The sequence below is a fragment of the Panulirus ornatus genome, chromosome 2 (assembly GCF_036320965.1).
Source record: "Panulirus ornatus isolate Po-2019 chromosome 2, ASM3632096v1, whole genome shotgun sequence".
In the NCBI taxonomy this organism is placed as follows: Eukaryota; Metazoa; Arthropoda; class Malacostraca; order Decapoda; family Palinuridae; genus Panulirus; species Panulirus ornatus.
In genome coordinates, this window is record NC_092225.1 from 93,686,963 (window position 1) to 93,702,904 (window position 15,942).

Consider the following 15,942-nt stretch of genomic DNA (forward strand, 5'->3'; position numbering starts at 1 on the left):
TCTCTCTCTCTCTCTCTCTCTCACCGCCAGCTGGTCGTCGGTGCAGGTGGACGGTTGGCAGGTCCCGTACATCGCCACCGGCATGAAGGGGCCGAAAGACCCGATGAACGGCGCCAACCGCAGTCTCGGGTCCGCCAGCCTGGTCTCCTCTTCATTACCGAAGCTCTCCCCGGCGGTGACATTCGCCTGGGTAGCGTTCCTGAGGAGGAAGAAAACGAGGGAAGGAGAGGAGGAGTAAACTAGCAGCACCCGGGGGGGTAACAAGTCAGTGGACTCAAAAATGAGTTACGTTCATTCTGGTCTAGTGGTCAAGCCGCGCGCCACAATGAAAGGGTTGGATACAGGTGTTCAAAGGGGTTAAGCCATCGCTCTGTCTGTTCTCTCTTTGTACACACACACACAAACATACACGGAGGAAATGGTGAATGTAAATAAATAAACTTAGGAAGCTGTATGATAGAAGAGAATGTTTAAAGAGATGGGGCTCCACGAGTGAAGGACTCCCTCCACGTACAGTAAAACTGGGTAATCATCCATATAGATGCATATATATATATATATATATATATATATATATATATATATATATATATATATATATATATATATATATATATATCTTTCATACTATTCGCTATTTCCCGCGTTAGCAAGATAGCGTTAACAACAGAGGACTGAGCCTTTGAGGAAATATCCTCACCTGGCCCCCTTCTCTGTCCCTTCTTTTGGAAAATTAAAAAAAAAAAAAAAAAAAACGGGAGGGGGAGGATTTCCAGCCCCCCGCTCCCTCCCCTTTTAGTCGCCTTCTACAACAGCCAGGGAATACGTGGGGAGTATTCTTTCTCCCCTATCCCCAGGGATAATATGTATATATATATATATATATATATATATATATATATATATATATATATATATATATATATATATATATATATATATATAAGTTTGAATGGAGAAAAACTGGGGGAAGTAAAGTGTTTTAGATATCTGGGAGTGGATCTGGCAGCGGATGGAACCATGGAAGCGGAAGTGGATCATAGTAGGGTGGGGGAGAGGGCGAAAATCCTGGGAGCCTTGAAGAATGTGTGGAAGTCGAGAACATTATCTCGGAAAGCAAAAATGGGTACGTTTGAAGGAATAGTGGTTCCAACAATGTTGTATGGTTGCGAGGCGTGGGCTATGGATAGAGTTGTGCGCAGGAGGATGGATGTGCTGGAAATGAGATGTTTGAGGACAATGTGTGGTGTAAGGTGGTTTGATCGAGTAAGTAACGTAAGGGTAAGAGAGATGTGTGGAAATTAAAAGAGCGTGGTTGAGAGAGCAGAAGAGGGTGTTTTGAAATGGTTTGGGCACATGGAGAGAATGAGTGAGGAAAGATTGACCAAGAGGATAGATGTGTCGGAGGTGGAGGGAACGAGAAGTGGGAGACCAAATTGGAGGTGGAAAGATGGAGTGAAAAAGATTTTGTGTGATCGGGGCCTGAACATGCAGGAGGGTGAAAGGAGGGCAAGGAATAGAGTAAATTGGATCGATGTGGTATACCGGGGTTGACGTGCTGTCAGTGGATTGAATCACGGCATGTGAAGCGTCTGGGGTAAACCATGGAAAGCTGTGTAGGTATGTATATTTGCGTGTGTGGACGTATGTATATACATGTGTATGGGGGTGGGTTGGGCCATTTCTTTCGTCTGTTTCCTTGCGCTACCTCGCAAACGCGGGAGACAGCGACAAAGCAAAAATATATATATTTTTTTTTTTATACTTTTTTATACTTTTTTTTATACTTTTTTTACATATATATATGTAAAGGTACTGACGTACTTCCAGATAGTACAATACTGAGGACGAGGAAGTAGTAGTAGTAGTAGTAATAGTAGTAGTAGTACTCACACACAATCCCCACATGTACTCACGTGTGGGCCAGAAACTCGTACTCGGGCGACATCACATGTACTCACTTGAAGGAGATCACGCAGTACTGTCCCTTGAAGTGGTTACTGCCCTCTGGCTCAACATGGATGGACAGGCACTCGTCCAGGGAACCAAACGCTTGCATGTTGCCGTCCAGGACACCGTCTGGGAGCTTACCCCACGAGTCCACCACTGTCCAGGATAGACGGACCTGGATCAGCCGATAGATACAGAGACAAGACGAGTGGAGAGATACAATCAAGAGATATAAATGACATTATGGCACCTCTCTCTCTCTCTCTCTCTCTCTCTCTCTCTCTCTCTCTCTCTCTCTCTCTCTCTCTCTCTCTCTTTCGCGCACGCGCGCGCGCGGTTAAGACTTACTCTTTGCGGCCCATAACTTCTTCTGTAAGAAGGAGCGGTAGAAAGCTCTGACGTCGCTCTTGCAAGGGTCAGACACCATGTCCAGGTCAGGCAGGTAGTACCTGGCCAGGTTCAAGGTCCGTTCGCTGTTCAACACGCCCGCACCAGGGGCCTGGAAGGAAAGAAGGAAGGAAGGAAAGAAGGAAGGAAGGAGGGAGGGAGCGAGGGGAGTTATACATGCCATTGGTTTGGAAACGTGTGATCCGAACCGAATGAAACTCATTTTACGAAGCTTTTTGAATCAGCTTTGAAATGTCAGATCCACCCCCAACCTCTTTCTTGTGGCGGCTGGAAGGAGTGAGTCAGTAAGTCTGTGTGTGGGAGTGAGTCACTGAATCTGACTGGTGAGTAGGTGGAAAGTGTGGTGAATCAGGGTGGAAAACGGGAGTGGGTCAGTTGGTGAGTTCTGTTCAGCGGATGAATCCGGAGTGAACCGATTCATGAATCGATGAGCGAGTCGACCAGAAAGATAATCAGGGTTGTCATGAATCTAATGTGCTCGAGACTGACGTCCTATGTACTACAGAGTCTCTGTCTGTCTGTCTATGCGTCCTGTCTGTCTCTACACACACACACATACACACACACACACACACATATATATATCCTCAAAATCTTTTTCACTCCATCCTTCCACCTCCAATTTGGTCTCCCGCTTCTCCTTCTTCCTTCTTCCCTCCACCTCTGACACATATATCCTCTTTGTCAAACTTTTCTCTCAGTCTCTCCGTGTCCAAACCATTTCAACACACCTTCTTCTGCTCTCTCAACCATACTCTTTTTATTACCACACATCTCTCTTACCCTATCATTACTTACTCGATCAAACCACCTCACACCACATAGTGTCCTCAATCATTTCACTTCCAACACATCCATCCTCCTCGGCACAACCCTATCTATAGCTCACGCCTCGCAACCATAAAACTGATGGAACTACTACTCCTTCAAACATACTCTATTTTGCTCTCCGAGATAATGTTCTCGCCTTCCACACATTTTCCAACGCTCCCAGAAATTTCGCCCCCTCCCCCACCCTGTGACACTTCCGCTTCCATGGTTCCATCCGCTGCCAAATCCACTCCTAGATAACTAAAACACTTCACTTCCACCAATTGTTCTCCATTCAAACTTACCTCTCAATTAACTTGTCCCTCAACCCTACTGAACCTAATAACCTTCCTCTTATTCACATTTACTCTCAACTCTCTTCTTTCACACGCTTTACCAAACTCGGTCACCAACTTCTGCAGTTTCTCACCCGAATCAGGCAACAGCGCTGTATCATCAGCGAACAACTAACTCACTTCCTAAGCCCTCTCATCCACAACAGACTGCATACTTGCTCCTCTCTCTAAAATCCTTGCATTCACCTCCATAACAACCCCATCCATAAACAAATTAAACAACCATGGAGACATCACGCATTCCTGCCGCAAAGCGACATTCACTGGGAACCAATCACTTTCCTCTCTTCCGACTCGTACACATGCCTTACATCCTTGGTAAAACCTTTCCACTGCTTCTAGCAATTTACCTCCCACACCATATACTCTTAACACCTTCCACAGTGCATCTCTATCAACCCTATCATATGCCTTCTCCAGATCCATAAATGCTACAGACAAATCCATCTGTGTTTCTAAGTATTTCTCACATACATTCTCCAAAACAAACACCTGATCCAACTGTATACCATCCCCTGACAATACTACAATATGCATTTCATACCACTTGTTATATGTGGATTCACGAATACATCTGTAGCGCGAGGGACCACATGTGGGTGAAAATATACAAAACAGAACAATGTTGTGTTCAACGGCACCTGGTGTAGAACCAGTGTTGAACGATAACTGTAGCGACGTTGAACATTTATGTACGACACCAGTTCAGGCGTAAAGTCACGTAGGACGTAAGCAAGACGCAGGTCATGTGGCCAGTGGCGTGCATACGTAAATAGGAAGGCAAGATACCAGTAATTTTCAACTTGGGTTTAACTTCCTCTTCACTAAGCGAGCGGCCCATTCGTTTTCTACACCACCCCTTGTATCTTCCCTGTGTAACATTTTAAATGCTTTCGATCATCGTTATTTTTTTCTTTTACCTTCTAATTTGTCTCATAGGACAAATATTCTCGTCTTTGACATACGACAACTGCAGCTACAAGCACAATTGTCATGACCTCGGTGAGCGCAACATGGCATCTGGCACAGTTGCCACATACCACCACGCATTACATACTCTCATGTATCACAGACCAAAGTTTGTTTTGGTGATTTACCACATCCTCTCAATGGTCATTCCCTTACACTAATGGACGCATTATGAAAGTGATGTATCATCATATAATACAAAATCTTTTCACTTAAGATTTCAACTCCGTTGTTTGTTTTAGAACGCCTTTCTCCTCCTCACTAACTACTTCATCACCAAATATTACATGAATCAGTAACTTCGACTCATTTTGACTATCAAAATAATCATCAACAAATATTCCACGTACGTATCAGTAAACATATCAAACGAAGGTGAAGAAAACACGGAATACTTAGAAAAGATGTTGGTTTCTGCTAGTTTTGGTCATGTAAACAAAGGCTCAGCGTGACTCATCAGAAAATAGCGTATATAGATGTGTATTAATTAAAAGCACGTAAACTAGGTATATATATATATATATATATATATATATATATATATATATATATATATATATATATATATATATATATATATTGCTTATGTAAGATGTGACCGTAAGGCTTCTAAGATTTAATACAGGAAATACACACATTCACAGGTTAATTGCTTTCTAACGTACGCGAGGATCAAGTGTATTCAGAGATCTTACGAAGTCGGGATGAGGCAATATATATATATATATATATATATATATATATATATATATATATATATATATATATATATATATCACTGGTGGACTGTGGAGGTTAGTAGGTACGTAGGTTCTAGAAAATGGCAAATGCTATCATTTTCGTTTTTGTTTTTTTTTCCGGCAACTTCACTGTAAAACCGTCCTCTCCCTCGGAGACGTTAAATGTTGGGTTACACTTTAATGCTTAAACAAAAAGCCTCTCGATTAGTAAGAGCCATTATCCTTCCTTTTTCAAGTCAGTTTAAGATTGAATAAGAAATGACAACTCTTTATGCAAATGAAGTCACAGATATCTAGTCTCGGGGATACGAACTATGAGTCTTTACTATTTGCTGTCTTTGAAATATGAGGCATTAGGAGAAATGAACCGTAATGATATAAAAAAAAAATCCAGAGAAATTAACGCGAAACAAGTATACTCAACTCGTGATCTTATACAGACTTTTGCAGGGTAATGCATCTACTGATCATTATATACCTGATGGTACAGACTTCCTTACCTGTAGCAGTGGGGGAGGACCATCCGCTGCATCACCGTCAGGGTCCTGGGCCACATCTAGGGCCATCCAGAGAGGCCCCGGGAACAGTGCCTTAGTGGCCTCCTCAACCATAGCCCAGGACTTCTCTCCTCGTCAGGTTCTTGATAGTGTATCGCCCCGTCCTTCAGCAGGTCCTCCTGATCCTTAGCCACATCCACCTCGACTACCACCCTCGGGTGGAGGCTTTCCTGGATGCTGTTGTGGTCCTGGGCGAGGCTGGAGGACCTCAGAGGTGGACCTCCAACACACGAGACGATACACAGGGCCAGGAGGCCCCACACGCGTATCATGGTGACGGTGCAGGGGTGTGTTGTAGTGCCTCAGGGGCACAGATGGTCACCCTCACTCACTCACTGACTCTCCCTGTAAAAAGACGTCTTTATTGATTACGTAATCTTTTATGAATCAGTGTTAATGATATAATAACTCCCGGTATATCTATTCGATATAATTTTACAGGATTGTCTATCTAATTACGGTACATCACCTTGCATCAGTGGTAAATTTCGGATGATCATCAAGATAAACTTTATATTTTACAGTACTTGAATGTCGTCTTCCCTAATATACTACTGCATTAAGGTCACAGTTAGGAGCGTGATCTAGTATTTAGTGAGAACCACGATGAAAAGAAAGAATAAAAAAAGAAGTACGATAAGACCCAGGTGTACTTTCTTGTATATCGGAGACAGAAATGTCTCGCCCGAAGATGTAAAATGCTTTCTTTCTCAGAGGAGGCAGTATGAACAATACATGCTAGAGACACTAACTTCACTATGGTGCTAGTGGAAGATTAAGGGCGTCCTGTGGCTTATGTGCCGATGAGCTTTCTGTTGCTCTTCAGGTGAGGTAACGAGGCATCTCACTAGACCATACGTTCGTCTGACATGAGGAACTTTGGGTCCGTCGTAGCCTAGCTTATGATGCCACACTTGCCTATCGTTTACGTGGCTTGAATTCGAATCCCAGTCGCCTAGTAATCCATAACATTATATATATATATGATTAATGGGTAGTGTTCCATCTGTTGTGTGGGCGAGGCTGGAGGCCTCATGGACTAGAGCGTTACGGGCCAGAGGAAGGTATGGTGAGGTGCGGTGTGTATACTAGAGATGTTATACTTGAGAACATGTTTGTGTTGAGTATGTTTTGATCGAGTGTAGTAATAACGTTAGTCGTAAGACAGAGATGTTTTAAATAAAACGAAGGGTAATTCGGTTGAGCAGAAGATAAACTGTTTTTGAAGTGTTGTGTCGCCAATAAGATGATTAGGTAAGTTGGCCAGGGATATATTTGAGGGGAGGAAACGATGAAAGAAGACTAAAAATGGAGTGGAAAGATGGAGGTGACAAGATTTTGTGTGATCGGGACAGAACATGCTCGCCGAAGTGTAAAAGCTGAGGGCAGATGAAATACATTGGATATCACTGTGGTCTAGGGGATTGAACGGCGCCCTGGATTATGGCGATGTTAGGGCTTCGTGAGGTAACGAGGATTCATGACTATATATATATATATATATATATATATATATATATATATATAGCTACGTTCTGACGGTGACCGTCTTCATTAAACCAAATTCTTGCAAAATGGAGGTACAGGAGCTATGGGTTGTACCATTAGCCTTATAAACATTGGTACAACTATAATACACTGTAAACCAAATATACATAACTAACATCACCGAAGGTTAAAAACAGCGGTGCAATGCAAATCTCTAAACTATTATTCACAACTCAAGTTACATTACCTAAAGAATGCTGTTAGACATAACACACATACACTGGTCCATTTCCCCCACACGTTACTTTGTAAAGAACAAATTCTATAATCAAATAATTCCCGTGCAGGAGGATAACCATCGTTCCAAGGCGCTAATTAGCATGATGGGTTCTTCAAGTAAAACGCTCTATCCCGTCAACTTTTGCTTCCGGGTCAACTTCTGTATTATCTAAGTATTGGTCAAACGTTCACATATCCATCCAGTACCTTACAGTCTTTGATGTTGCTACATCAACAGTGAAAAAAAAAAAACAGAGATATCTCAAGAGACGCTCGTCTGTATACACCTGGAGTCGAAGTATGGCATTGGGGAGAATTAGTTTACCCAGAATGTATTGATCCAGTGTCACTTATGTACTTCCCGTTGCATTACTCGCGCACGCCCTCTGGAACCAGACATTTAACCGAGTTATTTGTACATTTCGAGCCCAATTCTGCTCAGCCCTCAAACCCTCAGACGACAGTTCCGAGTGACGTGTTGCAAAGGAATGGAAGACGCGGTCCATTTAGCTGCCCCTCGAATTTAGCTATGATATTTAAGGACAGAGCCAGACAGTACCTCCCTATGGTCTAGGTGATACACTGGGATACCTAGCAAGGTTTACTACAACTCTACAAGATCCCCCGACCTACAATGCCACTAACCTGTATGGCGAGACTCAAACCTTGGACGAATTGAGAAGTACACGGATGGCATCTCTCTATACCAATTCTCTATTTCAACTCTTCATCTCGTTATGGTGTCACTCAATCTCTACCCGTAAAACCTCTCGATTAACCTTTTAGCCTTAAAATATCTCCACTTCAGCACACAAGACTTCGGTAATAGTGTCAAGTGCGACGAACGGTCACAACACGACGCATCACCACCAGTCCGAAATGGAGTTCCACCATGGGGACTCCTTTGTCATCTCACAACCCGGTCTGGGCCATAAACATTTCCCTGTTTTTAACTTCTCTTGAAGTTATGACTTCTCTCATAGGATTCCTCTAAATCCAGTTGGTATCCTAGAAGTTGTGCACTCTAACAACTTCACCTGGTTAAAACTCATTCAGTAGAAACCCCTCCAATGAACAACAAGTTCTCATAATTACTTAATTTCAATTTTGGGAAAAAAACAACGAGCATTGCCATATTCAGAACATATCAATTTCTTTTGTCCTGGCATGATTCCAATATCAGATCAAGTGCACCAAATTAACAACACCCATTTCATATATCTATCACTGGGTATTTGGTGAATGATTTTTCTCAAACACAGACAAATACAACATGAAACTTAAGGACGATATCTTGCGAGGGGAATTCTCTCCATTACGACGCGGTGTTTACATCCGAGCAGCTGACACTACATACCTGCCAGACGTATGATTCCAACTAGCCAATACATATAGATTTCCAAACCTTTGACGTAACACACTATATCAAATGATCAAAATGGACGATAGTCATCCATCTTATAGATCCTTCCTCTATTAGAAAATTCCACTGTATGTGACCTTTACGAGCACTTCCGTCATCTACACGAACTTTCCTTGACTATTGCGTCATCCGCGCTAGACATGACATGACACGATTTAAAAGACACTTCTCGATACGAAACTACACCACTTATATTAGGCACTGCTTCACCATTCTCACCCGTTTCTCACAAACAACACTACATGTAAACCACTGTACTAACACCTTAACAATCCACAGTCAAGCAACTACTGACTAGTGGGGTCGAGTCCACGCTAACCTAATGCAATAGACTCCTCCCCCTCCATGGTTGCGCGAGCTTAATAACACAAAAATGAGAATAACAACAAAGAAAACAGACAATTCATCGCTGTATATCATATATATATATATATATATATATATATATATATATATATATATATATATATATATATATAAAGGTTGCACAGATCAGGTTTTGATGCCAGACTGGGCTTTGTTTAATACAGTAGTCATATTGTATCCTACACTCGTTCTATTGCTTGGTTATACCATATATGGGTCGTGCTGTTATTGTATGATTATTGTATTAAACGGGGGTATGTTCAGCTGTCGACTTACAGTACTGCTTGGGTACTCTGTTGTATAATGACTGTTGTCTGATGGGGTGTTGTGATGTCTTCTAACAACACTGGATGGGGTGTGTCGTGAGTCTTCTCACAACCGTAGAGGGATGTGTTGCGACGTCTCACAACACTGGAGGGGGCGAGTTGCGACGTCTCACAACACTGGAGGGGGTGTGTTGCGACGTCTTACAACACTGGAGGGGGTGTGTTGCGACGTCTCATAACACTGGAGTGGGTGTGTTGCGACGTCGTCGTCTCACCACACTAGAAGGTGTGTTACGACGTCTGTTCACACAATGAAATTGTGTGTTGTGTCGTCTTCTCACCACACTGTGTGTGTTGCACCGTCTTCTCACCACACTGTGTGTTGCACCGTCTTCTCACAACAATGGAACGGTGTGTCACTCCGTTTCCCCCTACACACTGGAGGGGTGTGTGTGTGTGTGTGGCGTCGCCTCCTCAACACACTGGAGAGTATGTTGCGACGCTTTCTCACAATACTGGAGGGATGTGTTGCGACTCCACCCCAAACGCACTGGACAGAGAGGTTTGCTCTATTGTCATTTGTCGCCCATGCGTGACGTGCCGTCACTGGACCACAGTACATGATAACGACCGTTACGCGCACTATATATAATCAACAAAAAACACTAACTGGTAACTCAACACCCCCCACCTCCACCTTGTTAACATTTTTTATCTTATCTTAAGATGGTTTCAGCTGTGTTGTTTTGAATGATGTACACCCTATCTTTTGTTATTGACATACAACTACGGGAGCCCTTATTTCCTCGATTTTAAACTGGATTTATGAAAATTATAAGTGTTATCGAGATTTCAAATGTTTCCGTGAAGGGAGCAGACGACCAGCTGGCAAAACAAAACACTAGAACATTTTGTTAAGTGGCGTTTGCCACTGTAGACAAACCTTGCGTTAAATAACATTGAGTCACGCCCTATCAGCTTGACAGATTCTAAGATTCAAAACTGGAGGTAAAATTGATAGAAATAATGAAAAAAATCAAGATTCAGTATGGATGTGGTGGACTAGGTCGCTTCATCTTGGGCGGAAACCTAGCAAGAATACGCTAGACATTTCTACCTTTCTTGTGTGTACACATTATCGTACTGGGCCAGACTTTCCAACGAAAATGGAACCTAATGAAACTGTCATGGTGATATGGGGAACCAACTGTTGCTGATACTGAGAGGAAGGAACCCTGAGCAATGAAGGCTTAGAAGGCATTAGGTAATTTAGGTTGAATGATTCCAATAAGGCCTGATTCATGATGGTGTAAAGGGGATTAGATACTTAGGGTCCACGGTGACCAATAAGACCTGAATGATCAGGACGTAGAAGGGATCAGTGATGAGGGAGTAGAGGAGATCGAGTACTTTGGGTCCATTTGGCAATCAAGACCCTGAATGATGGTGTGGAAGGGATGAGGTACTTGGGGTCCACCGTGACCAATTCAGACCCAGAGGTAAATAAGAGTAAATACACAGCTGGAAACACATGGTATTCTCAACAACAGGAACAACAATTCACGTAGACGAACTTAACGCCATTTGGCGTCCTAGCTACGTCTCTTCGTTGTATATCAACTGACTTATTATATTTCTCTGTTGTGTCTCACCTGATGATATGAGTATTACACGAAAGTGCGCTTGGGAACCTATCGTTTCATTTTCTCCGTGGACTTATAGGAATATATATATATATATATATATATATATATATATATATATATATATATATATATATATATATATATATATGACAGTAAAGGCATGAGGTGATATGTATGAGTGGGATCCTTTGTTTAGCGACTGGGACAAGTCTTTCCTAGGCTATACCATTTTTCAGTAATGATATACACGAACACCAGGTTAACAAAACAACAGATATACAGTATTACAACAACCACTCCTAACTGTACACCCTTGATCATCCTAACACCCTCAACATTATATCACGAGAATTCAAGTTCTTAAATGGTGCCTCAAAGTTTGGTTACCACTCCAGCCAAAGTAGCACTCACTCCATTAATACCATTACATACAGCTATTTTCTGTTCCGTTAAACGATCGGAAAACAAAATTACTCGGAGGTAATAAATAAATATTGCTAATTCAGTAACAAAAATAAGTCAAATAAGAAAAATTAACAATTGTGTACGACGCTAGGCTAGTCTATACCAACAAGTCTATGCCTCGTCGTATGTCCGCTCACATTTAAGTCACATGAAACCGTAAACGCCCTCGAGGTAAATGGCTCAGCCCATGACTTTTAAAGTTAAGTAAAACGTTTACAGATATGAAAAAAAGAAAGACTTCGAGGTACAATATTCTAATGAGAAACTGGATGTTTTCTGCTTGACTAAGATACTACTTGCTTATTGAGAACTGAATTTCAGTATTGGTTGATTTTAAACTTAATACACGTAGATTCCGTCAGCTCCTTCGTCAGATACGAAACCCAGGAGGGATGGCATGCTTAGGGAGTTAGGAACTTAAATCATACACCATAATTTCTACGTTTGGTGTAATAAGCCGAAATGAAAAACTACTCATTGTCAGCGAAATTACAAGATAGATCTTACTGACTCTGAATGGACAAGTATTCATTCTACAACATACATGTATTCAAATAGTTATTTTAGAAATTTAAGAAATTACAAATTTCAGTCAAATGAGTAGTTTAGAAAATATAAGCAAATACTTAAGCCACAAGTACTGCCTGTATATGCTACCCTGTATGTATTCAATAATCGTGTTGATTTATAAATATTCTAAAAACATGTTTAGCAAGACTTTTTTGAAAGCACCTTTTTCCAGTAAAAAGAAAGAAAAAAATCGAGGTTAAATCTGAGAAAGGAAGCCCTCAGTCCCTTTCCCTTGTGGTAACGGGCATCCACCATAACAAGGACAAACAATGAAGACAAGAGAAACAAAGTAAAATCTAATATACATCAGATGTGTTTGCGTTAACCTTGACGTACGTAGGTGAAAAGAAGCATTCCCATTGGTCGAATGGGTTGTTTGCGTTCTTCATGCGTGAAAAGAAGCGTTCCTATTGGTCGAATGGGTCGTTTGCGTTCTTCAAGCGTGAAAAGAAGCGTTCCTATTGGTCGAATAGGTTGTTTGCGTTGTTCATGCGTCAAAACACAACGCATCTATAATTTTTCAGCCTTCGACTGTTTGAGAAAATGATCATTGCTCAGATAGTCGAAGGAAAATTACTATGCCAATCTTTTCTCTAGTCATATAGATACATACACCACGGTGTGTGGTGTACCTGTCAGTCATAAAGACAATGAACAAATAATAACTTTGATCAATATTTAGGAGTTTTGATGGACATGAAACACAAGAAAAGAACTGCTTTGTGTTAGTTGGCTGTAGACCTGTCGTCCAATCCTCAAACTAATAATGTCGTATACCAGCTCTTATTTCCATTTTCCCAGGCCTGACATCATGAAAGTTGGAAAACATATCGTCCGGCAGCTAGATCTATTGATATTCTTTAAGTAAAAGATTAGCTTTTTCATTAACATTTGTAAATGTTTCTGGCCTTATTAGTCACTTTTTTTTTTTTCGTAATAACTGACCTTGAGATAAAACAATTAAGAATTGTGTGCCACTTTGAGCTACCAGCCTAGTGGGGTAGGAGAACCGTTCGTTGGCCTATTTGGAAATCTTGCCGTCTGTATACTTCTAATCATCTACACAGATATCTATCACCTATATCCATAGATATCTATAAAAAATATCTACATGAGGCTCGTTGCCGGATAAACAGATAACCAATCCCTTTAAAATGGTAGAACATTACGTGTTTGTCAACATAACAATAACGGATGTAGAAAGGGTTACATTGTCGAGTTTTGGGGTCTTCCTAATAAAGAAATTTTGCATGAAAATACAAGCAGGTGGGCGAAATATACTTCTTTTATTTGGTAGGAGGGCGATTTTTTTTTTTTTGTAGTTAGGCAACTAACTACCCACCAAATTAATATGTTCTAAGTCCCTTACTATGAGTCTGATACATTTCTAAAACTACTCTTTTAATGATACAACAGTCAGCTCTGGACATCTGGTTCTCATCATTTCCAATAAATTTTCTTTATTAACAAACAGGATTATCATATACTTTAGTTAATAATATTAACAGTTACGAAACATCTTGTTAGTAACATGTGCTGGATGGTAATGAAGGCTTGACCATGATACATGAAACAGACGAAACCATTAGAACATTTACATATAAAAAGTGAAATATGTGCAGGATGGATACATAATTACATACATATATGTAACGAGTTTTATTGCCAGCATGTGAGAGAATGGTCACTAGACTAAGGCATTAAATGCCTTCAACTGACGCATATCGATCGCCTGGTCCAACATTTCGTTCAGAAGCGATATAGAAGCTTGACCCTCGCAACATGTTACTTAATAGATGCATAAATTCGTCTATGCTAAGAGTAAATGGAAGCTGGAAAACAGAAATTATCATACACGATATCTATTAATACATCAGATGGAACTTAATATTAACTTACAACTGACTTTCATTCGTCTAAAAATCAGTTCTTACACCTCTTACCCAAATACGCACAGCTGACCTGTGCAGCCAACGGATAACAAAGCGAGGTACAACGCTGGTAAACTTGTCTTTGCCGATTCCAAGCGTCCGGTCTGGTAAGGGAAGACGTGTGGCAGTCTTCGAAGTGGTGGTGGTGGAGTTCTTCAAAGGAGGTAGAGGGACACAGAGTGGCTCTGCTCCCAAGGTCGAGGATGCTTAACACCATCCAGAACTGAGCCTTCTTAACACCCTGAGAGTAGATGTTTGGATAAAGATTCTGATCTCCTTTCTTAGAAGATAACACTAGATCCGTCGAAGGGGTGATTCTCAAGAGCTGCCATCAGGAGCGAGGCTTGCTGTTTCGGGTCCAGTAACTCTTTAAAGAGGGAAGGTCGTTTGGATCCATCAATTAACTGTTAACAGCTTTTCTCACTCCTTTTTTTTTTTGACTCCACTTGATCTCTTCTTTTTCTCTCGCTTTTTTTCTTCTTAACCATTCTTCGTTCACCCATTCTAATTCCTCCATGTATCGTTCTTTGGCACTATATTTCATATTAGTGTTGATCTCGCAGCCACCATACTGTTAAGAAACTCAAAGACAAATATCTAATGCAGCTTGAGACTCAAAACACTCACCATTGTCACACACACACGAACGATATCCTTACTAAGACCTCCACAACTTTAGCAGCAGCAGCACCCCAGCAACGCCCTCTACCTAACCAATATTCTGGATTAAACGTAATAATGTCATCTGTATTCCTTAAGTCAGTGCATCTCCAAAGATTGCCTAGGAAAGATTCGGTCTTACTTCTTTTCCCCGACTCTAACTTATATCTTCATAACCACCAACTTTACAATGCTATTTTTCTCTTTATATGGAATGTGGTTCCCAAACTTGGGGAGGTGCATGCAAGCCTTCCTTACAGTCCTTGAGACAAAGTCCTACCTTAAGATACTTTTATCGAGAACCTCCCGCCTTCCTTTACAGCCTTCTTCATGTTAAGACTCTCAATACCTTCCCTTTTCTTACTGTATTTCTTTCCACCTGTGTTCTGGTGCTAAGTAAGCCCTTCCCATGTGTGAAGCCAGACAAACTGCGTACACTCCTTGGTCCTTGTCTTCAATACTTCCTGCACCTCTCATCTTTGGCAGATATTCTTTTCTTTCAAAAGTCTAAACCGACATTAAACGGACATTTCCACTGATCACACAAATATACACACTGTTCACCCAATATATCTTTAATCATCGTATACACAACCATGCAGACGAAGAACCTCATCCCTTAATTCTAATCATGTAATCCTACGAACCCCTTCTCCAGGGCTCCTGCAGTTTCAAGGTTTGCGCTACAATCAGTAGCAAGGAAAGGGTGGATGCCTCTAGAGTGAGAAATTGCTCGACGAGATTGTGCTCCTCTTACGATGACACACACAGCCTCTCAGATGACTACTTTCCACTCGTGGTGCAACCACTTACAGGAGGAGTCCGGTAACATCCCTCATCCCTTAGGACATTAGGAACAAAAGCACAAGTCCGCCACAAGGATCACGAGGCGAGAAACGACACCTTAAAGGATCTTCATTATTGAGACTTTCTGAGGAGGATCCTCTCCATGCCTAAGACAGGAGCCTCAGCCAGCAGGGAGATGCCCACAGCCGCCAGCCCCGACAGGAACAGCACTCCCACCGTCTCTAAGATCTGGGCAGAAGGAGATCGAGTTA

The 15,942-nt window shown here is 41.5% G+C and overlaps 2 protein-coding genes across 4 annotated transcripts in view; both read right to left on the reverse strand.

The window, feature by feature from the left end:
- LOC139758479 (nose resistant to fluoxetine protein 6-like) overlaps positions 1-10,236 on the reverse strand; it is a 50,932-nt gene extending 40,696 nt beyond the window's left edge. The window contains exons 1-5 of one of the 2 annotated variants that reach the window (XM_071679956.1): positions 9,623-10,236; positions 5,734-6,135; positions 2,299-2,449; positions 1,962-2,106; positions 25-199 (exon numbers count right to left, since the gene is read on the reverse strand). In XM_071679956.1, coding sequence (XP_071536057.1) covers positions 25-199; positions 1,962-2,106; positions 2,299-2,449; positions 5,734-5,844 — 582 coding nt within the window. In that variant the 5' untranslated portion in view covers positions 5,845-6,135; positions 9,623-10,236. Of the gene's footprint in view, positions 1-24; positions 200-1,961; positions 2,107-2,298; positions 2,450-5,733; positions 6,136-9,242; positions 9,268-9,622 lie in introns of those variants that run through there. The other variant, XM_071679966.1, reaches the window with a different exon arrangement.
- A 3,321-nt stretch (positions 10,237-13,557) lies between these two features.
- Positions 13,558-15,942, reverse strand: part of LOC139758471 (nose resistant to fluoxetine protein 6-like) — a 50,135-nt gene continuing 47,750 nt past the window's right edge. For both annotated transcript variants that reach the window (XM_071679922.1, XM_071679932.1), the window contains exon 18: positions 13,558-15,919. In XM_071679922.1, coding sequence (XP_071536023.1) covers positions 15,803-15,919 — 117 coding nt within the window. In that variant the 3' untranslated portion in view covers positions 13,558-15,802. The remainder of the gene's footprint in view (positions 15,920-15,942) is intronic.